This window comes from Lasiosphaeria miniovina (genome assembly GCF_030549165.1).
Source record: "Lasiosphaeria miniovina strain SMH2392-1A chromosome Unknown B0T26scaffold_8, whole genome shotgun sequence".
NCBI lineage: Eukaryota > Fungi > Ascomycota > Sordariomycetes > Sordariales > Lasiosphaeriaceae > Lasiosphaeria > Lasiosphaeria miniovina.
In genome coordinates, this window is record NW_026848227.1 from 3,102,337 (window position 1) to 3,124,607 (window position 22,271).

The 22,271-nt window shown below is 53.4% G+C and overlaps 6 protein-coding genes across 6 annotated transcripts; 3 read left to right on the forward strand and 3 right to left on the reverse strand.

The window, feature by feature from the left end:
• Window positions 1-1,009: 1,009 nt before the first annotated feature.
• B0T26DRAFT_732698 (uncharacterized protein) lies at window positions 1,010-1,577 on the reverse strand. The gene has a single exon (XM_060443121.1). The coding sequence runs from the start codon at window positions 1,377-1,379 to the stop codon at window positions 1,176-1,178; it is 204 nt and encodes a 67-aa protein (XP_060290649.1). The 5' UTR covers window positions 1,380-1,577; the 3' UTR covers window positions 1,010-1,175.
• Window positions 1,578-2,468: 891 nt separating this feature from the next.
• On the reverse strand, window positions 2,469-6,381 carry B0T26DRAFT_512717 (chitin synthase-domain-containing protein). Its single transcript, XM_060435437.1, has 2 exons — window positions 3,052-6,381; window positions 2,469-2,986 (listed from the first exon to the last, which is right to left on the reverse strand). The coding sequence occupies exons 1-2, from the start codon at window positions 6,251-6,253 to the stop codon at window positions 2,565-2,567; spliced, it is 3,624 nt and encodes a 1,207-aa protein (XP_060290650.1). The 5' UTR covers window positions 6,254-6,381; the 3' UTR covers window positions 2,469-2,564.
• Window positions 6,382-8,017: 1,636 nt separating this feature from the next.
• B0T26DRAFT_512771 (uncharacterized protein) lies at window positions 8,018-8,936 on the forward strand. Its single transcript, XM_060435438.1, has one exon. It carries the CDS (start codon window positions 8,158-8,160, stop codon window positions 8,857-8,859), a length of 702 nt encoding a protein of 233 aa, XP_060290651.1. The 5' UTR covers window positions 8,018-8,157; the 3' UTR covers window positions 8,860-8,936.
• A 3,513-nt stretch (window positions 8,937-12,449) lies between these two features.
• On the forward strand, window positions 12,450-14,835 carry B0T26DRAFT_659097 (uncharacterized protein; the record flags this gene model as incomplete). Its single annotated transcript, XM_060438926.1, has 2 exons — window positions 12,450-14,505; window positions 14,585-14,835. The coding sequence occupies 2 exons, from the start codon at window positions 12,450-12,452 to the stop codon at window positions 14,833-14,835; spliced, it is 2,307 nt and encodes a 768-aa protein (XP_060290652.1).
• A 1,440-nt stretch (window positions 14,836-16,275) lies between these two features.
• Window positions 16,276-18,188, reverse strand: B0T26DRAFT_658350 (major facilitator superfamily domain-containing protein; the record flags this gene model as incomplete). The annotated part of the gene is made up of 6 exons (XM_060438861.1): window positions 16,276-16,598; window positions 16,650-17,429; window positions 17,489-17,560; window positions 17,625-17,936; window positions 18,000-18,025; window positions 18,100-18,188. The coding sequence occupies 6 exons, from the start codon at window positions 18,186-18,188 to the stop codon at window positions 16,276-16,278; spliced, it is 1,602 nt and encodes a 533-aa protein (XP_060290653.1).
• Window positions 18,189-20,641: 2,453 nt separating this feature from the next.
• B0T26DRAFT_657796 (uncharacterized protein) lies at window positions 20,642-21,840 on the forward strand (the record flags this gene model as incomplete). The annotated part of the gene is made up of 3 exons (XM_060438813.1): window positions 20,642-20,705; window positions 20,813-21,382; window positions 21,464-21,840. 3 exons carry the CDS (start codon window positions 20,642-20,644, stop codon window positions 21,838-21,840), a joined length of 1,011 nt encoding a protein of 336 aa, XP_060290654.1.
• Between the last annotated feature and the right edge of the window lie 431 nt (window positions 21,841-22,271).

A 22,271-nucleotide genomic window follows, 5' to 3' on the forward strand; every position in this document is an offset into this window, starting at 1 on the left:
TAGATAGAATCCTCAGTGACACACATACATAAGGTTCCTCCTAGTGCTGCGGAGCGGGCCTTAGGTACTGTAGAGAGTATAGATATAGATAGACGCTTCCCTTCCTTTCGGCGCAATTCAGCAAATGCTCAATGCCATGTTCATGTAGTTCATTTGCGGACGACACCCGCGTTTCGACGCCTCAAACAAGATCCCACCTACGGAGGAGGTAGGTAACTCAGCTTCCTGCTGCGAGCATGCGAACCATCTCCACTCCCATGTTGGATGTTGGATCCCTGTCTGCAACTAACACCGTCTGCCCCCCCCCAAGACCACCTTCTCTGTTGCCCGGGGCGCCCTTTCATCCCCGTCATACCTGGTAAAAAAGGGGTCATGGTCACGAATTATCAGGAAATTTGACACCAGCACTCAGCACACAGCTGAAGGCTAGCGATGTAGCGGCTGGGCGGTCAGCCTACTCCAAAGTAAGCAACCCGATGGGTTATGTTTTCTCTACGGATACTCCATGCTTTTTGACTGGGGGCCTTTTTGCAGCGTTGATTCGCTGCCGAAGCTGCAGAAGAACCCGGATCTACACCAGCCCAGTCATGTCCGAAGGAAAAAAGGCGGGGAAAGAAGCCGGGTGTGGGTGGCTTGGGCGGGCGCGGCCGTCGCCGTGGTGGTCGTGCTTGGCTTTTCGTTATTCTGCCCTCAGCTAGCCAATCTCGGGTGCGCTTTTTGTCTTGTCACTGTCACAGTAGAGAAGCCACAACATGCCATCCACTCTTGCTCTCGCGGTGGCCTGGCGAGTTTTCATTGTGATGGAACTGACTGCCGAGTCCCGACAGACAGTAGCCGTGCACTTGGGATGACCTATTTACGGCACATCCGTCCTCAGCAGTAAAATTGCGTTGCGTTGCATCCATGCATTTACCTACATGTATGTATGTACATACTAGGTAGGTAAGGTAGGATGTATACATGTGCGGGGGTGGGATGGGGAAGCTGGGAATGCCTGGACACGGATTCGTGGAGAGAGACGGGACCTCTAAACTGGTCGACGTGCATCCACCTCAGTCCCTTCTTAGCACGTAGGTTGCGCCATGAGAGGATGGCTCGCTGGGATCCTCTTCCTCATCAAGAGCCTGCACTGCGCGCCTCTTGCCCCTTATGCTCCCTGCATTTGGCGCGTGGGCCTATGGTAACCTCCCCAAGCGCCTCGCCAGGAGCAGGCTCAAATTGAAACCCCTCAAAATGACAAAAAACAACCATTCTCGCCGGCGATGTGGGTGTCTGATGCTGCGGTAGAAAGCTAGCCAGTCATCCGCTTGTTGTCTCCACAGTTCGCGCTCCCTTTCTTCGCAAAAAGATAACAGAAAGAAACAAAAGTGATGTATCATATTGCTTGGGAAAGGAAAGGAGCCAACTTGACATGTACAGGAACCCGGACCGGCCGAATTGTCCGTTCTCAGGCCACTTTGGGGCCTCGTGTTGGGTAGTGATCCGGTTGACGCCTTGTCCGGTTCCCTTGCCAGCGATTTTATCAGACGAGTGACTCAGTCTCCGATGTCAAGGAAAGTTGCCTAGGTAGTCGGTCGTGCTTCTTTTTTAGCACTCTTTATTGTCTCCCTTATCTTTTCTTCTCTTGTCTTTTCTTACTTTCACCTCTAGATGCCAAGATTACCCACTGATTGGATGGAAGTGAGTAATACTGAGCTCAGCTTTCCGAAGGTGAGGTGCAATAGGCGTTGCTGACAGCCTTTTCCAACTAGCACCTCTGTGATTCGCTGCGTTGCACCCGGTGTGCAAAAGTGCCAAAATGTAGGTGTACATGAAGGTTATTCTGGCAGGCAAGGCACACAGATACAGGAGCCTGGAGCCGGACAGAGCGGGGAGAATAATTCTAGCTTTGCATTGTGTGTCGGTGCTGGCCGACGAATAAGTGCCGACTTTGGCCACCTGAAGGAAGGGGGTCCGCTTGCCGACTTGACTTAGTATCAGTACATACATGCAAGGATGACACGAGTCTTGGTTGGTTACACGAGAGTGCAGCAAGATAATCCCTCGTATCAGCTGCAAGGGAAACTTGAACTGGTTAACCTAGCACCCGTTAAGAGCCTGAAAGACCTCTTGCTAATATAAAGGCCGAGAGAATATAAAAGGGCGAGGCCCAAGCCGCCATGCGGTTTATTTACAGGAATGCTCCCTCCAACAAGCCCGAGCGCAGAAAAACAAGACGAAAGAAAAGAAAAGTGAAATGCACCTTGCCAATGCCTCGCCAAACCGCCTAACTATGAGATGATGTACTTTGGTTGAGGGCAAAATAAGAAAACCGGAAAGTGTAATTAATGGGAGAGTCAAAGAGACAATAGGATACCTCCCCCGAATAGCCATGATGACACAAAATACCGAGAGCAGTAAGATTTCCGCTTGAACCAAATCAGGACCGTTGGCCGATTTTCCTATCCGCCATATAGGTAAGGAATGTCACTCGCCGTCTGAATCCGAACGCGTCGCCATGATAATAACCCAAATAGCACTATGTCGCTCCAAATATTTTTCTTTCCAACATGACTGATACCTGCTTAAACGTCCGAATAATACTCTTCATACTGACCGTGGCCTTCCATGGGGGTTACACCTATGGTGCTATCTCTCGCGCCCCAGTAGTTGTTCTTGTTTCGGCGATCGCGCTCAAACTCGGCCCATCGCTTCATCGTAATCTTGCTGCTATCGAACTCGCCTTCGTATTCGATGCCGGCTTTCTTCGTCTTTTCTCCTGCTGTCTTCCTCGTGTCGCCCCACGAGAAGTCGTCAAACTTCCAAAATGCGTAGGTGGGTAGAACGAAGTTCCAAATGGGGAGCGACATCAAGTATATCAACATCCAGACGACATATGACCAGCTGTGCGCTGTGACCACGATGAGGATAGCTGGCAATCCTAGAATCAAACCGAGCAAAATGAGCGGGATGATTTGAGGTGGCGAATGTACGATGGATATGATAACTAAACGAGCATTAGCAGTCAATTTTAAACGGGAAATCGATAGCTGAGGGAAGACGCCAACTTACCGACATAGAAGGTGAACGCAATGGCTGCGGGTAAAACAAGAGTGCCGATGAGCTCAATAAAGACGACAAATTGCATGCTGAAGCAGAAGGTTCCACACAAGTCCCTCACGAGAACAAGTTCCATAAGATTGTGGACCGTCGAGTTGATCCACCGGCGTCGCTGAGAGAGCAGGACACTGAATGTCTCTGGGACTGTCGTTTTGCAGACGGCCTGCGGCACAAACACCTGTTTTCGCTTCGGGAAGGTGCGCAACATCAGAGTGGTCAGGTACCGATCTTCGCCGAGCAGCAACAAGTTTTTTTTGTGCAAAGTGTCGACAACATTCTCCGAGTAGTGCTCGACGACATCTGGGTTGGCCAATATGGGGACCCAGTAGTTCTGGGCGCCCTTGGGAGCCTTGATGCGGTACATGCAGAAACAGCCGGGGAGACAGGTGACGCCGCCAAATACTGACTCGAACGATTTCGCAAGATGGTGGGAGATGAAGTACTCAAACACCTGGATGGCCGAAACCCAGCTTGCCCTCTTGTTCGCAATTTTAGTCTCGCCACAGAGACCCATGATGTCAGGATCCTTGACCATGGCCGAGATCATGTGAGTGAGACTGTCGGGGAAGACCTTTGTGTCGGCGTCGACCATGAGAACAACTTCGTAGAAATCGGGAGAAATACCCGTAACATTCCACAGCCCGTTGAACATTTCGTACTCCAGTTGAGTCATGCGCTCGTCAAACATGACCTTTTGGAGGAAGGACATGAGGATGATTTGACTGTCGCGCTTGCCACGGTTTCCAGGTTTCGCCTTGGTCATTTCATCAGGCGTACCGCACTTGACAACAACCATCATGGGAACTCGCTGCTGCTTCTCGAGGGGTATGCCGGATTTAGCGCCATAGTCGTAGAAGCCTGAGTAGATTTTGGCCATGTTGTGCCGTTTAGAACCGCTTGCCACGGCCACGTACGAGAACGCTGGCACATCCTCGGGGAGGATGGTGTGGTCCTTCATCATGCTAATAACAATGTCGGGCGTGGAAAGCGACTCCCCCTTGCCTTTGATAATGCCATCGCAAATAACGAGAATTACCTTGTGGCTGTTGGGATAGTCGGTCATTGCAATCGAGTCAAGGGTCGTGCGGAGACCCAATTCGCCCTCAGAGTAGGCCGTTACCAAGCAGATCGCGTGGGCGAGGGGGTATCCAAACGGCATCCAATCCGAAGGCGGCTGAGGGACTACGGCCTCGTGAATAAAACCGGCAGGGCCAGGGCCATCTGTAGGGCTGCCACTGGTTCCATACGGGTCGGATTTGATGAAGCTCGACCGACTGTCGTTACCCTGACGATAGAGTGTGCCGGGATGCATAAGTTGACCTGCTGCGCTTTGGCTTGTCATCGTGGTAGGCATCTGAGACCTTCGGTTGTTTCTCTCCGTGCCGTAGATGGCAGAGAATCGAGAGGTTTTGGGGAGAAACGTGCTGCTGCGCTTGCTTTGACGATCGGAGGAGCCGTTGACGCTGCTTCCAATGTCGCCTGGCATTCGGGGTGGAGCTCGGTAAATGTCGTCTGTCCAGTCCTCGATCTGGCGGTTGCGTTTGCGTTGGTCAGATGTCTGCGAGGTTTTGGCGGCCGCATACGTCTTGCTAATGAACCACTGGAAGATAATTGCTAGGAGGAACCTCGCAACCACGACGGCAAGAATAAGAACAAGAGACAGATAGAGAACGACCTGGGATGCAATGCAGCCGACGGTGTCTGTATCGACAGTCCCAACTTTGATAATCTCCTCGAAGCATTCAGCGTTTACCTTGTCACCTGAAGACTGGAAAGCTCGTGTGATATCGCGACCGCGAATGGCCTGATTTGCTGGGGAGTTCTTATCCCTTAACTCCTTGAAGCGTGTTGGGTATGTAACCTGCGTGTCGTTGAACCAATTCAAGAGGTCCAAGTCAAGGACATTGCCAGAATAAACCACAAGATTGCGCGAGCTGTTCTTGACGTCATCCCAAGTGAAGTAGACATCAGCTGCGCCCGTCAGGCTCAAGTAGAAAGTGTCTCGGGAAGATGCGGTGGTGTGGCAGGCGTATCCCAGGTAATAGGGGATCGTCAAATTTGGCTTGGTAGATCCGTCTTGGTTGTAAGGAGTACAAGGAAAGTACCAGGCCAGGTTGCCACTCGCGTCTGTCGGCACGTCTGAGCCCTGGGCCGCCTTCACTAGCCCCTTGCATTTGCCATTGACGTTCTGGAATAGGAAGCTTCCGTCCTGTCCACCGTGTTTCTCAGGGAGATCGAATAGCACGTTTGCTTGGGCAGGAATTCCCAACGCTGCAGGGTGATGAGAGCTGCTCAGGTCGTAGGCTGATCCGTGGAAAATCATGTACCCGCCACCAACATCGTTCACGTGTAGTCGGAGTGGGGGGCTGCCGCAGACTACCTGGGTGAAGCCGAACGTTAGGAATCCGACGATTGTCATAATGGACAAGATTAAGCTGATCAACCCCATCTTTTCTCTCCACGCTCTTTGTTGCGCCTTGGCTGGCATTCCAAAGCATTTGAGAACGAATCCCGGGCACCAGAATGTTATTATCGCGCAATAGATGTTCCACAAGCTCGGCGGACTTATTTGCTCGACTCGTTGGTGGCGCTTTGACTTCGAGTCTTTGGTGATCTTGCTAGGCTTTGCGCCGCTCGATGCTCTGCGCCTCGATTGACTTGGCTTCTCTGCATCGGATTTATGGGGCCTCGACGAGCGCTTCCTCCTTGGAGGTGACTCGTCAGAGACAGCATCGTCGTTCCTCGAGCCGGATGCAGAGGGATCTGTAATCGCTTCCAAGTTCTCAAAGATGGGATCGTTGCCCGTTGATGATGGCAAGGTGTTCATGTTCGCAGCATGTTTCCTGTAATGGTAGTTTGGGTGGTCCTTGCCAATTCGGTTTCTCTCTGGCCTGATGAGGCTCCTCTTGCGTTGAAACCCTAGCTCGCGGCTTGCATGGTCGGGCGGCGGTGACAATGGGGCTCTCTCTATGTTCGAATTAGGGGATTGTATGGTCTCGCCCAAAGAGGAGGCTGATGGCCCACGTTCGTGCAGCGGCTGCGCTGCTGCAGCTTCATACCCGCCGGGAGGTGGCCGGCGTCGAGACGGCGTCTGCCGGTAGCTACGTCCCTCTTCGTAAGAGGGCCTCACCCCGGGTCGCTCGGGAAGAGACATGGCCCTGAACGAAGCTATGAATTAACGATGATGTTTATAAATGATGTTTAGACGACGCGATCCGACGATGGCCGTGGGAGGAGCTTCACCCAGTGCGAAGGCGGCCGCCCTGTTGGTCGCGTCGAGGCGCAGTTACCTGACCGCGAGAACAAAAATGGGATGGGTCAGGTGGGAAAGGAGCTAGCAAGCATGGCCGAGAACAATCTTCAAAGATACAGGTGCTCGAATTGCAGTGTCAGGGCTTTTAGGGGAAACAATGCAACTTACAGTTTCTTGTTATGAAATCTGGCTGGTGGTGCTGGGCGGATTTGGATATATTTGGCAGAGGCGGGTCCTGCTGCGGTCGAGGGGTTCCTCGGGGGACGGAGGTTGGCGCCAAACCAATGAAGAGCCGCCCTGCTCACAGCAACAAAGCCGAGAATCCACGGCAAACACCGTCAAGCTGACGGTTCCTCGGTGCCTTTTGTTGCTTGGCTATTCCCGATCAGGCACATTCAGCAACGCCTGTACTGCAAAAAAAATCTTCATCACCCGTAAGAGGTCTGCGGTGCAGCGGCACAGGTCTTCGTTGAGCAGGGGGATAAAGGACACTTCAGTGCAGCAGGATGGTTCCTCCGTTGGTGGCTGCCCAACGACGGAGCAGCAGCGCGCGTGTTGCTTGGCTAGCAAGGCTGAAGCGGTTGATGGATTTAGCAGTGGTTTCAAGGCTAACGACGCCCGAACGAAAGATTGGTCTGATCCGCATTCGCTTCTCCTGCGACAAACAAAAGGTGTTTCGAGCGGATCTGAGCCGGCGCACGTGGTGGCTAATAAGCCTAATAATTAAAGACGCCGCAGATGCAAGCTTTGAACGACTGCAGGAGATGGAAGGAGACAACAGGAAACGAGTGCAAAGACCGGATGGTCAATGAGACTGGACGAAGAAACAATGGAACCAAGCGACGGGACTGGAGGTGGGCGACAGCAGAAGGAAAGCAGGAGAGACCGCCATCTGCAACTTGGAGTTCTTGCTTCCAGACGGACAAACTAAACCTTGCACGGTGCGTTAGGTCCCGCGTTCCCACTATGCACCCGCCTGAATGGAGTAGTAATATTTGCAAGTACTGCCATTCTCAGCACCAATACGAGAAACAGTCAGGCGGTAATGTACGGTACGCGCGTCAAAATATTTCCATAACGGTAGGGTTAGGGATCTACATTTCACTGAATAATAAATAACCTCAGGTACTGTATCCGTACGGCAACCAAGGATGAAGGCTTCGGACTCGGGCCGTTAGGAACCTGGGCAGTCAGAATCCCTCAAAGATGCCCGATGTCGAGGTTGTTCAAATACTTAATAACGAGGCGAGGATGCCTTTCTGTGAGGTTGCTCTTCATTGGCAATGATACACAACATACTACTACTCCCCAAAGTGTCGCGATGGATATTTAAATACTTGCGTCTGTCAACATACGATCCGAGGCATGTATGGAAGCTCATTCTCTTTTATTGCCGCTAGTGGCCTGGTGACCAGGGGCAACGGCCAGCAGCCGGGCTGTGACAATCCCTTTGCTCAATCCATTTGGCCTCGTTTGGCAGCGGTGAGTGCTGGTCGAGATTTTACCTCGGAGAGCGGTATGTGACATCACCAGAGAGTTTGGGATGATGCAAGGGCGGCCGGCTCCCTCACACGGGCTGCCTTGGTCGTGTTCGTTGTTTGTCGAACGACCTACTACATACACGTAGTAGTAGTGACATGGAAAGGGCAGAATTGGACGGGTTTGGGCCTGATTGATCTTAGAGCCCGGCTCGGCATGTTCCTTCCCAGTTCACACACGACGCCAAGGTCGCATCAAGATACGCGCGCCAGATTCCCGCCACCCCACCATGGCAAACCGTAAAAGGTGTGTAAGTGAGGGCCAAAATGCAATTGCCACGCGCGTTCCTGGTGTTGAGATCCGCAAACTGCACCGTCCCAACTTTTAGGGTGTGTTGTCTGAAAGCTCCCATAGAAGCGATTCCGTCGCCAAGTCCTGTCAGAGACGGGCGGTTCAATCCGAATCTGATGCACCCCGTCTGGTCTCCTCAAATGACATCAGCCATACACAGCTCCCGTCAATTCTTCCATGAGACACCAACCTCTTCACCCGGCCCCCAGGCCATACGGATGAGGCTTGTTGACTCCACAACGGAGAGACCTCCCAACCCTGCCCAGCTTGTGGCGTGGCCGTGGTGTGAGGCGCTGTGTAACTCTTTTTGGGTTGACAGCACGCATTTCTTGGAGCAGAGTGTAGCTCGCCGCACAGGGCCGCTTTCGGTGAGAGGTCGTGCGTGTCACCAGAACTGGTCACCGCAGGCCGCCTTGCGTGAAGCGAGCTGGCTTGCCAGTTGCCTGGGCCCTGGGGCTTCTGGCGCATCCGTGGTCCTCTCTTCCCCGGAACAGCTTTCGCGATTCCGAGTTTTGTTCCAACTCCAAGTTTCAGTAGAAAGAGGCTATTCTATCGTGCCCACAAAAGGCCCTTCATCAGCCAGCCCACAATGTTACGCATTGACCTTAGTAGGAGAGAAGATGACTTTATTTTTTCTATCGTCAACTGCTGGACCGTCACTGGCTGTACTTGAGTAACGTTGAGTGGTAGTTAGACACGCAAAAATCATTGCATCAGAAAGGGGGCCGAGTTAGAGAATTCGAGACCGCTGGGAGCTTCTTTAGCTGAGGTACCTTAGCGCCGGCAATTCTCTGTCTGATTCCTCGCCAGGAAGACCACGGCCTGCCCGGTTAGCTGACTCCCCCTCCAAGGCACGGATACTCCAGTCGCACCGATTTCTCGATGTCGTGAGAATTTCTGATCTGCACGCCCAGTCCAGCGACACATCTCACCTGTTTCCTGGTTGCGTGCCCTGCCCTCCCTGCGCTGGAATGTGTTTCAGTCACTTTGATGGGAAACATGTCTTGATGTGTAGTTGGCGCGATGAAAACGTCATCTGAATGATGCTTCAGGAAAACATGGTACCTCCCCCACTTCCCCTTTTTCCACCCCGTGACTATGACTGTGGTTTGTCCAGGGTTTTAGGTTTCTCTCTGAAGAGGCACAGGCTGGGAGAACGAGAGTTACAAGACGCACTGTCAGCTCCGTATTATTATTGTATTTGAAATGTGCACGTATTTCCACGAAATTCCCGGATGTCGGATGGAGCGGAGACGAAAGGTAGGCGCACGAGAAAAGTGATACGAGATTGGAGATTTCGGTCTCGGACTCGTGAACTAACTTAGGTAGCTTCGGTTGGAATGTCGGCGTTTAGTTGTTGTTTGCCCCCCTTCCCCTCCTAACTGACCCAGAGACGAGCAACGCGCTCTTGGCACTGAGTTGACAACGGGCCAGAGGGGCGCTTAGTACCCACACTCGACGTTACAGCAACCTACGTAATACCTTAGGTTGCTGAAAAAGACCGAGTCCGAACTAGAGAATTTACTTTGGCATCTTCATCTGAGGGCCATCATCCATTACCCTCCTCATGGTTAGTTGGACTTCAATGCCCAAAATATACGGACAGACAATCGAATAAGATCGTAGCAGGCACCCGGAACGGGGGTTGTTAGGTTACACTGAACCCTGACGATCGATGCCACCTGATCAACAAGCGCATGGCCGTCGGTCCTGTGCTTTCTGGTCGGCTTCCAAGTTCTCGACTCGCCACCCGAGGTAGGCAGTCAATTTTATCAGGGTTTATCAGATGTACAGGACACACTAGTACGTGTGGTATATATCTTAGGTAACTGCCTACATCTGGATATGTGTGTTACGTTTCATGAAGCGTTGATGCCAATGTCTCTGCCAAGCTGCAATGTTGCTGTTTAGTTGAACTACTTTTGACATTTGGGGTACGTGAATTAGTGAGGAATGGCGATTGTGAGGCGGAGATATAAACATATAAAATCCAAAGAGCATGACAATGCATCAGCGGGATTTGCAAGGTTTGATCGTTCGGACTGATTGACTGGGCGAGAGCCGGTCCTGATGTCGAGTTTATTGAATTCACCGTGAAGTCACCGAGTCAAGCCGAGAACGGTTTCCACGCTCAGCAATTATAGAAAGACATCGAATTTATATACCTACTTTATGATCCTATTTCCAAGGCCTAGATTAATGATCCCTCCCACCTCCCCAAAAAAAAAATTGCCGCACACTATACTTACTCAGTAAAGTTCATGACGCACCAGCAGCGAACAACACGAAGAGCTACAGACCCACTACAGTACTGATACGCCTGCCCCGCATTACGAAGTACACCCCTGTCTTTCTGGAGTCCAGAGAAATTCCAGAAGTTCGGCTTGGCCTTTCTTGTTGGCCTCGTTGGGTTTGAGATGTGGCCTGCGTAAAGGTCTAATGTCTGGCCCCCCTATTCACTCGGCCGAACAGAACAATACAAGCTTTGATTGGCGTTATTAGATCTAGGTAGCAACTTGCTTCTAGTCTCGGACGAGCTTGGTAGGGCGAATGGAGTACTACCATCCATCCGATCCATCATCCACCATCGGTGGAATAACGATGATAATAATAGGCAGCATCGGTAGTTAGCCCAGCTGAATACGGGATTTGAAGTCAAGTGTTGGGATCACCAACCCTCGTTCGCAGTATGTGTATGTACAATACGGCCTATATTTCTACGTGCAATACAACACAGTGAAATGAATGTACGGCCATCCGGCGGACCTGGACACAGTCTTGCACGACCCACCACCATGTTCGCTCTGCGTCTTGCTTGGCTAACGGGCATCACGGCGAGGTTGGTGTTGCTCAGAAAGCGCCGCCGCTCGGCCCCTGAGGTGTCGGAACTTCCGGGCTACAGTACGTCACCTCGACCTGAGATGAATGGCTGACGGCCGCCCGGTCGACAGTCAAGATCGGTAGGAAGGCAGGCGAAGGGACTGGGAGAGGGCGCATGCAAGGCACGGTACTGTTCACACACTCCTTCCACCCTTTTTTCCCCCGTCGTTACCGACTCCTCAGAAAGACGGGACCCGACAGAGGCGCGGTGGAAGGAGCTCAGCCTCGGCGAACAATTATCTCTCATTTATTCGACCCGATGGAGTCGGAGGACTGGTCGGTTGGTCGGTTGAGCAGAGGCCAGACGCATGCGGAAATACCTTCGTCCAAGGCCCTCCCCACAAGGCCGGTGCCCATTGCTTTCCCCATGCGAATGGAAGCTCCAGCAATGGTACCAGGTATCCTAAACAGTTTGACGTTGTATTACAATACATACCCTACCTTACCTACCTAGGTATATCTTACGTGCCTAGATCTATTACCCAAGGTAAGGTAAGGTACCTAGCTACGTATGAAATGCATGTATTCTGCATATGCTGCAATAACAAGCTGATACCCGTCGAGCATCACTCAGTCGGACTTTTTTTTTCTTTGGGGAGTATTGGATGGTACGGAGTACAAGAGATTCAGAGTCCTTCTCCGTGCCACGGCTAGTTATTTCTTAGGTGGCTGACGGGCGTTGCACGATTCGATCCCGTTTACCCCAGCACGCCCAGCACCTCCCAGTGGAGAACCACACGTTTTACGGGTCTCCGTACTGTAGCAGGGTTTCCACTGCACGTTAGCACGTATGGGGCTTGACTAAGGGGGAGGGGGGCTACGCGTTTCTCGTCTGGGTCCCTGCAGAGCCACCTGCCCACTCGGCCAGCCAGTTGGGGGGCCTTTGGTGGCCGATCTCCAGTCCCTGAATACCATAGGTCGGGAAGACCTCGCCTTCGCCTCGTAAAGCAGGCTGCCCGACATTTGACTTTGATTCTTCAATTGTTTGCCCCGATACTCGCTGGTGTCTCTTCAATCCAACACACTCACTGCCAACCATTTGTCGTTGTCGCTCGTTTGATACTGCATCTCCTCCAATTCCCACCTAGGTACTTACGGAAAAAGCCACCTGCTCGCCCCAAGGCCACAACGTTCGTCCCTGCCGCAACTTGGCCGTTTGGGTCGAACGCTCGAGTTTTGAATTCTGCGTAAAAACAGCAGGAAACGAGGAAAGCACGCAGCGGCGGGACGGGTATCCGCAAATACGCGGTCGACGGCCTTAGATTAACGCGCAGCCCCATCCATCTTCGTCATTGACTGAGCACTTCTTGTCGACCTGCCGACTTGGCCGTCGCCAGGAAATTCGGCGAAACCTTGGGACTTCCGGCTCTGCCCCTCGCCGCCCGCAATGGCGGATGTCACCACTCCACAACCCCCCTCGTCCTCGTCCACCAGCAGTCCCAGCCGCCGGAAACCCGTCCCTTTGCGCGCCCTCCCACCTATTGAGCTTTACGACTGGGGGGAGAATGCAAAGCCGCTTCCTGGCGTCCCTAAGTCAGAATCTCCAAGGCTACGCCAGTCGCCCGTATCGCCCGTCAAAGTTAGCTTTTTGCCCGACGACCGGCCGCGGTCGTCAAATGCCAACATTGAGACGACGCAGCCTCAGAATTCTGACCAAGGCTCTGTACTGCTCGACCGCGCACTTCCCAAGACTCCCGACGCCCCGACGCCCCCGCCCCATTCGCCCCGCGACGATCACGATCTTCCGCAAGAAGCCGCTCCTCGCGGTGCCCTTACCATTCAAGCCGTCGTTGACGACGCCGAGAAGCCGCTACCGACCCTGGCATTGCAATCAGCTAAGCTAAGGCAAGGGGGTGCCGTCCTGAGTCCGGAACTCGATGATGCGAGCCTGAGTGACCGTTCGAGGAGAAAGGATGTAAACCGCCACAGCAGGGAGTCGGACACTACGGCCAGTACTTCGCAACTGCAGGCCTCAACCGAGTCATCGGCCGCGACAAGTGCGAGCTCTGTATTTGGAATTAATGAGGTGTTGGATGGGCAGAACAATTCGGGAAAAGCGTCACCTGAGAGCTCTCTCATCGAATACGGTGCAGCCCGAGCCGAGTCCGTACCGCAGCTGCAGTACCATCATGCTGCCTTCCTCTCACGGCCAGCAAGTGTGGCACTGGACCAAGACCCAAGGGCTCAGTCGAACCCCAACCTCGTTGAGAACGCTGGCAGCATCAACCGTCATCTGACGCCCAGCTCCAACTATAATAGGAGAAGTTCGCTGCCACGGCCCCATTCTTCATATTCGATTTATTCCGACTTCGGCCCCCGCGGGCGCTCACCTGGCGTATATGGAGGTGCCCACAACAGGGCCCCATCTGCCCACTCTAGAAAATCTCCCGAAACGAGACCCTCGTCGTTTTTGGAGCTGCTCAATGTTCCATATCCGCAACCTGCACCGGCCCCGATAACATTTGATAATTCTCAGTTGCGACTTGCAGTAGGAAACAATGCCTCTTTGTTGAGCGCTCAAAAGACTTTGGAGATGTACAGGCAGAACGTCAAAAAGACTAACGACATGTCTATTCAATACTCCTTTGCAGTGTTCCTCATAGCCACAGTGCAAGAGCAAGGGTTGAACTTCGATGAGCCCAGGAGGACTAAAAGTCCCGGCCCTGGGAAAGACTTGGACAAGGCCCCGGAGGCAGCTGCAGCATACTCTGCCCCAGAGCTGGTGCGGGAAGCGCGTGCCATCCTGCAGAAACTGTCTAATAACGGCTATCCCTTCGCACAGTACTACCTGGCCGACGGCTATGCCTCGGGCTTGTTTAGCAAGGGAAAGGAGGACTACAACTCGGCATTTCCGCTATTTGTTCTCGCTGCGAAGCATGGCCACGCAGAGTCGGCGTACCGCACTGGGCTGTGCTATGAGTTCGGCTGGGGTTGTCGCAAAGACCCTACTAAGGCCGTGCAGTTTTTGCGCACAGCGGCGTCAAAGAGGCACCCGGGCGCGATGACGAGACTAGGGAAGGCTTGTTTGTCGGGAGACCTGGGCGAGAAACGATACCGAGAGGGCATCAAGTGGCTAAAGCTGGCCGCCGAGTCCGCTGACACCATGTACAATGCCGCCCCGTATCATCTAGGGTGCCTGTACGAAACTGGATATGGCGATGACATCTTCCAGGACGAGGACTATGCCGCCGAACTATTCACCCAAGCTGCTGATTTGGGTCACCCTGAGGCGAATTATAGGATGGGTGATGCGTACGAGCACGGCAAGCTTCGTTGCCCCCGGGATCCTGCTCTGAGCGTGCATTTTTATACGGGAGCGGCTGAAAGAGGACATGCCGCTGCCATGATGGGACTCTGCGCTTGGTACATGGTTGGCGCGGAGCCTGTTCTGGAGAAGGATGAAGAGGAAGCTTATGAGTGGGCGAGAAGATCGGCGGACCTCGGTAAGCTACCCCAGTTGCTTCTAGCTCTCTTCTGTTGCCATCTTTGCCACTTTTGACCGTAGCTAACACCGAGAACTAGGCTATGTCAAGGCACAATACGCTGTGGGGTACTTCACCGAAATGGGCGTAGGCTGTCGACGCGATATATTGGAAGCCAACGTGTGGTATGTCAAGGCAGCCGATGCAGGCGAAGAGCGCGCAAAAATACGTCTGGCCGCGATCCGGGCCGCTGTCAGCGGCGGGACCCCGATGGAAGTTGCTGCGCCTCGGAATGCTAAGATCAAGAAGAGCACCACGGAGAAAGACGACAAGGAATGCAAAATAATGTAAGGTGGTTGCTGTGACGGTCGAGGAGCAATACCGGGTTGAAAGGCCGATCGCAAAGTCGGCGGCTCGAGCCTATGATGGTCAGTTGATAATCTGCAGGTCACGCTCCGCCTCTTCTGGGTTATGCTTAGCTGTGTCATTCCAGGATGGGCGGGTCTGGATATCATGGCAGTCTTTTCGGCGCTTGGCTGAGGTTTTGGATACTCGGCAGCGGTCGACTTTTGGCTTAGGAACTGCGTTATGCACGCGGGACCACGCAGTCATTTTGTCCGTCATTTCATGAGTACGGCAACCCGGATCTCGACACGTCGGTCTTTTCTCTATCGCTCTCACTCTTAATATTCTCTGTCTCTTCTTTTCTCTTTCTCTTCTCTTCTCTTTTTTTCTCCTTTATAAAACATCATGTGTCGGCGGAGTAGGACAAGACAGGAACTCTGCATCGTTCGGTGGTGTGCTTAGCTGCCTTTTCGAGTTCTTTTTCTTCTTCCTTTTCAATTGTGATAAATGCATTTGCATGGGATGGGCGCGAAAAGGTAGGAAAAGGGGGTTAATGAGACTCGAGGTATTCCCAGTCATCATCATTTCAAAAGGGAAAAAATAAGATCAAAGGAGAAACAAAAAACACAAACCTTCCTTTTTTTCTCCCACTTGTCATGTCTTGTACCCTCCATACCCTCCCCCACGTCCCCGGCGTCAAGATTTTGGGTGGTGTTTTGGTAGGAATGGAATATACGGTGGTGGGCATGGTGGGTTTGGACTAATTCGATCCAAATCATTGTGTAGTTTGGGCCGCGCCACAAGACTTGTCAGGCGAACCATACAGGAAACCTTGTACATACCGAAATATAATAATCTGGCTCTGGCGGTGAGCGTTCTTCGACTGCTTTCTCGACCCTTTTGTTGTAGTCTCTCCTGTTGTATCTCTGCGCGTCTCTCGCTAGCGGGCATTAACACAAGTTTAGTAAAGGTGGTTGGTGAACGACTGGCTGGCTGGCTGCTCGGAGGCTGAGGTAGAGGGGAGATATTCTACCTTCCATTGGTACCATGGGTACGCGTAGAAAGCTAAAGTCTTACCTCGGTGTATGCGTTAGAAGTTGATGGAGTGGCTTTCAGGGTTGATCCCATGGCCGTTGTAGTCGTCATAGAAGTCCACAGCAGCTCTGGTTTATCGCAACACTGGCCCATCCAACTGGGACAGAAACCAAGAGTATTTGACATAATTTTGCGCATGAAGCAAAAGAGTACTGGGAGTACTGATAAAGACTTCCTGACGTATGTTACAATATATTGACGAAACTCAAAACCTATGCCTAGCCATGCTGAAACGCCATGCTCAACCATCTATATACACATTAAATCTATTTCTTGAGCCGCCATCCTTTACCCATAGACTCCACATAGACTTTCCAAAACAGACTTTCCCTCGAGCCTGAAGAGCGCACCTTATACATACCGAAGCTTTCTCGTTGCCCAAGCGGCCGCCAAGGAGCCGATGGCGCCGATGAACATACACACGGCAATCGAGTTTGGCCCGTCCGGGTCACTATGCTCGCTCGGGTGTGCGTCGGTAGCCAGCTCCGGGCTCTTGCCAGGTTCGAGTACGGTAAAGACCAAGGTGCTGATAAAGGTGCTGATGAGTTGCGGCAGGGTCGAATATATATTCATAATACCAAAGTACACGCCGCTCAGCTCGCCGCTCGAGTTGCTGGCGGGGCCACCCTCGGGATCGATAAGGTCGGCACGAAGGTTGTCGCGCAGCTCGATACCTGTGTTAATGGACAGGCGTCGATAAGGTACGGCGGTGCTGCCGTTTGGACCGCTAACCGAGGGGTCCAATGCGCCACTCATCTTGCTGACTTCTACTCCTAGGAAGGTGCTCGGCGCCCATATGGTAATGCTCCACGGAATGCCACACATCCCAACTAAAATGGTGGCGAAGCGGAACGAGGCGGCGAAGGGGGTGAGTGCCATAGCAAACGAAAATAGCAAGTGGCTACAAACCCACGCGGTGAGAAGGTCGGGCTTCATGCTGTTCAGAACGGCGACCCAGCGAGCAATGCTAACGGGCGGGCGAGGAGTAAAGGAACTATCTTCGGGGGCTCGGATCAGCATCGGCAAGATCCAAGCACTGATGAAGGTTATGGTCGAGTATACGGCCAGAGCGGTGCTGCCAATGCGGCCCATGTCACCGAGAGCATCGTTCGTGTTCCTAGCATCACCAGGGACGTCGTATCTGAAGTATGTCTCCCCCACCCAGGTGCTGCTGTAGATGAGGAACGGAAACCAGCCGATCCAGGACCAAAAGACAGCCCAGCAAATGGCTCGGATTCGCGGGGGCAGCGTCAGAAGCGTCGACCAGATTTGGCGAACAACTTTGAAGTGGCCCTGGGCACGGCGCGGGTCATGCCTAACTGAGACGAGCACCCTTTCTGTGACGGCCCAGCAGGTGGCGGTTGAAGTGACCAGGATCCCGAGCGCGGCAATGACGGTGAGCTGTTTGAACTGTGTATCCCCAAGCCTTGTCCCAAAGAGCTGGATGAGATCGACGGCTCCCATTCCGTACCCTATAATGTGTCCAAGGGAACCCATTCGGTTTGCTGTACCAATGTTAGATGACGGCAAACGTCTGGACATTCGCGATAGAACTACTACGCACCCCATGCTGCACCAGTCTGTTGCTTTTGTATTGGGAGAGTATCGACGACCAAACTTTTAGCACATGACATGACTACGGGAGAACGAGTTAGTAACGTTGTCTCCCAATTCGGCAAGCGCAGGACACGAAGGCTTACCAGCATTGATGGCAAAGTCGGTAACATAGAGAGCAAGGACGGCCACAGCGATGGTGGCCACTTTGGCGTGCTGCTTGTCCGCCACGAAGGTCACGACGATCTCCTTAGTGAAGCCGAGTGCTACCATACTGCACGCAACAATTATAGACCCAACGGCTATGAAGGGCCGCCTCCTCCCCCATTTTGATTTGGATTCATCGGCGATGACGCCAATTATCGGCTGTACTATCAGCCCGGACAAAGGACCCGCGATCCACACCATCGATGTTTGACCTTTGCTCAAGCCAAGCGATAAAAGATATGGGGTGCAGTCTGTATCAACATGCCATTAGCACAACAGACAAACGGACTTGGAAGAGAGGTCACGCGGCCTACAAGTCATCTCAACGCCCCAGGTAAAGCTAAAGGTGAGCTATCATCAGCAACTTGTCCTTCTCCTGTATCAAGCCGGGAGACAGGATGGATATGTACGGACGTAATGCCAACAGAAACGCAGGTCAGTAACAACATGCGTATTGTCTCGGTACTGCCCTCCACCTTTGGCTGCCCAGCCCATGTCGACATCTTGTCGCGGTCGCGGCCGCCGCCGGGGTCGTCAGTGTCGCTATCGCTGAAATCCCAACCGGTGTCGTTCCGCCCAGCCGACCGGCCGTTCTGGGGGGCCGGAGGTTCCTCGTCGCGAATCGGGCTACCAAAGGCTACGGGGTTCTTAGGACGTGCCGGCCGGCTGTCTGTGCCGTCGACGTCGAGCCTCGGGGCTACTCGAGCGAAGCGTGATCCGGATCTGATATTTTCTGTGTGGCGTAAATGGTCAGTGGGCGTGCCGTCGGGATAGACTTGAACCCGTCCGGCCATGGCCACGCACGTCGCGTCGAGGGACGGACGATACACGATGCAGGGCACGAGGCACGAAGCGGATTCCCGCCTGCTTGGGAGAGCTGATGGAATGGTGCACGAGAGAGTTTGAGGAAATTCCCCTTACCAACATATGGGGTGTCCTTTGGCGATTTCAGCTTACTCGATGAGCGGCGGCGAGCAGCGACGGCCAATTGGCTCGTGTGTCGGGGGGAACAACGATGCTGTGGCAGCTGTGCACGGTTTCCGGATTCGGCGCCTGTGCGACGGGGGCGTCGTCGGGGGCTTCGTCGAATTGAAACCAATGCAGTCTATTTAAGTATTTCACACCAGATATGGCCGACAAGAAACCTGGGAGCGGAGCAGTCCAATGCAAACGGAGTGGGACGTGACAGCAATGAGAACACAGGGCACGAAGGAATCCAAGAATGTCTAGCTGGCTCGAGGGGTTGGAATGAGTGCATGAGAAAGGAATACCGTGTCAACGATGTGGATGCTCCTCTCGTTCTCGTTGATAGTCGTTCTGGGCACCCGACGATAGGCTAGATTAGATCGTGTTAGCACCCTGGGTATGGTGCCAAGAGTGCATGGCGAGGCGCGTAATAGGGGCGCCGTGACGGTTGACGTACGCTTAAGCGCGGGTTTACAGGGGTTTTATAGATCCAGTTCCTCCTCGTCGGAGTCCAACCTTGCCGGCCCCTGAACACGAAACAGATCTCGCATTTGCAGAGTCTGGAACCCACAGATATATAAATGGCACTGGCGCCATTGTGACAAGAACTTCGGAGGAGAGAACGGCTCTGCTCTCCCTGATTTCAACTCTTCTTTCCCAATTATTGGCGCAAACTACATTATGCAAGGATGTAGTTCTAGCTCTCCTATAAAAAGTACGAATACCTTGGCTGTAAGCTGGGCTAGCGAAAACGATGCAACTATGGCGGATTAGCGCACTGGTGCTCGACTACTATGTACTCCATAGTCCACTTACCAACTGCACCGCTACAAGTATCCAATGCCAGTCGTAACGAAAAGACGGACAGTCAAGTCCAGCCTTTGCAGACGCACACATACGAATAGCCGGCTCTACCAAGTAAAGGCGGTATGTGTAAGCTTGTAAGAAAGAAGACAAAAAAGGAACCAGGTGAGAGCGCCGGCATGGCCGGAGCTACTGCGGATTTGGAGCTACTCGACGCCTTGTTGGAGATAGTTGGGACTCTGGGGATAGACGACGAGGGGCTGACCACCCTCCGTTCAAGTAAGAGGAGTTGGTGACAGTTTTATCAGCTACCTAGCCGGCTCAACAACTAGGGCAAACACAGAGATGACGTTGCAGCGCTGCGTAGCAATTCGTGTAGCATCTTCCGCAGCTCGGGGATTTCAAAAAGAAAGCTGCAGACGTGAATCGTCAAGCCGCAGGCGGGCATTGGATAGAAGGCGACAACGTTGTGAATAGATACAGACCTGCTTAGCATTGTCGGGATGCGAATAAACCACAGCTAGTCATGTCGGATCGGAACCGGTCCCCGGCCCCGCCTTTCAGAAGTTAAGCTACATGGATGGAAGGGAATCGTAGAGTCACCTCCCCCACACTTTCGACGAGGGGCACCCAGCCCGGGGCTCCGATCCAGGAACGTGGGCTCCAACTCGAAAATTCAATCTCCATTCTACGACAACGTGAGATTGAGAGCGGCTGAATATTACAGCCCATTCCCGTATACCGCAGACGCAAAAGTGTTGCGTGCTGAATATCTCGATCGCGGATTGGACCATTTAGACACTTGTGCAGTACGTTCCCCCCCTGCCCCCCAACTCCATCTGCTCGTCCTCGAAGCCCCTCCCCCCGTTTCTGGCTGCGTGAACCCCGCCATGCTGCCGTTGTGCTTGCTTGGTGCGTCTGGTAACATCGCTGCGGCAGCCTGACTGACTTGCGGCCCACGCTTCTCTTCCTGCAGGTCTCTCTCCGCCTTTGCGCGATATCCGCCCACTACATACAGCCTGTCGAGAAGCGCATAGTCCTTTCCCTCTTCCTGCCCAAGCGCCACGTCCTGGTTCGGCAAGCCGGCCATGGATCTTGTAAATCAGTTGGTCCCCCGCCTCCCTCTTCTCCTGGCCCTCCGCCAGACCGTTGGCTCCTCCCCCTCGGCAGTCGACACTCCGCGAGCATGGCAGACGAGCTGACGCCACTGCAAAGCCTCGAAGGCCGCCTGCTCTTCGCAGTGCCCAAGAGTGGGTCGCCCACATCACACATCTCTATCCCCTCTCCTGCTCGCACGGGTGCGCTTACTCTTGGCCACTTGGGGGTTGTACTAACTGGTTTCTGCCTCTTCTCAAAGAGGGTCGCCTCCTCCAGGCTAGTCTGAACCTCCTCGAGGGCGCCGACATCCAATTCAAGCGCGAGAACCGCCTCGACATTGCGCTCGTCAAGAATCTGCCCATCGCCCTCGTCTTTCTGCCCGCCGCAGACATCCCCACTTTCGTCGGCGAGGGCCGTGTCGACCTAGGAATCACCGGCTTCGACCAAGTGAGGGAACACGATGCTGGCGTGCGCGAATTGGCCCGCGCCCGTCGCATGAGCGGCGACGGGAGCCCTGACCCGTCAGACAAAGCACAAGGTTGTGAGACGGTCATGGACCTCGGATTCGGCTCTTGCCGCCTTCAGGTCCAGGCACCTGCCAAGGGCGGGTACGCTGAGGGCAAGGACCTTATTGGGAAGAACGTTGGGACGAGCTTTGTGCATCTGGCCCACGAGTACTTTGCCCGTCTAGAACTCGAGAGGGAGGGTGTGACAGACTCCAACGCCGACTTTGCGGGTCGTAAGCTACGCACCAAGATCATCGAGCTCAGCGGTAGTGTCGAAGCGGCCTGTGCATTGGGTGTAGCCGATGGAATTGTTGACCTTGTTGGTACGTATTCGCTTTCCGCCAATTGGCTCGATTTGGCGGCTCCCTACCCACCCTGTGCTCTCCGCTAACTTGTGGCCACAGAATCTGGAGAGACTATGAAAGCGGCCGGACTCATGGCCATAGACACGGTAGTGGAGTCGTCTGCCATCTTGATCAAGTCAAAGGCACCCAGCAACCCTGCCATGGTGGACCTGATTGCGGCGCGTATCGGTGGCGTTATTACTGCACAGAAATACGTCTTGTGCCAGTACAACATTCCGAGAACGAGCCTTTCGGACGCGACCAAAATCACGCCTGGAAAGCGCGCGCCATCCGTCACGTCTTTGGATGAGGACGGCTGGGTGGCCGTCAGTGCAATGGTCGAGAAAAAGCGCATTGCCCCGGTTATGGACGAGCTGATGAAGATTGGAGCAACGGACATCTTGGTCTTGGATATCCACAATACCAGGGGCAGTTGATTTAAGGGCGAAGTAGTACGAGAATGAGGACTGGTGGCTCTTTGGGCAAGGAGGCGGAGGCGCGGTTGGCTTCGGTTTACGCGCGGGAATGAAAATTAGATAGGGGGCAACGGATACGCAGCTTGGAGGCTGTTGGAAAGGTGTTGAAGAAAAAAAGTATTATGTAGTGAGCTTATCACAGAAATGAAGCCCTAAGATTTCCGACAAAAAAGAAGCGTCGAGTTTGGGGCTGAAGCTGTGGTGGCTGCCAAGAGGGGCAAGTCTGGGTTTTCCTATTGATTTGATGACAACCATGTTCTATCACACCGGTATTTAGTTCATCTCCTTCCTCAGTGCTCAGAGGGGAACAGCATGGGAACCGGCCAGCGATGTCGTCTTGCTGGCCCCTCCCTGTCCCTTGCCCGGACTTTCTTTATTCGTATTCCTTTGTC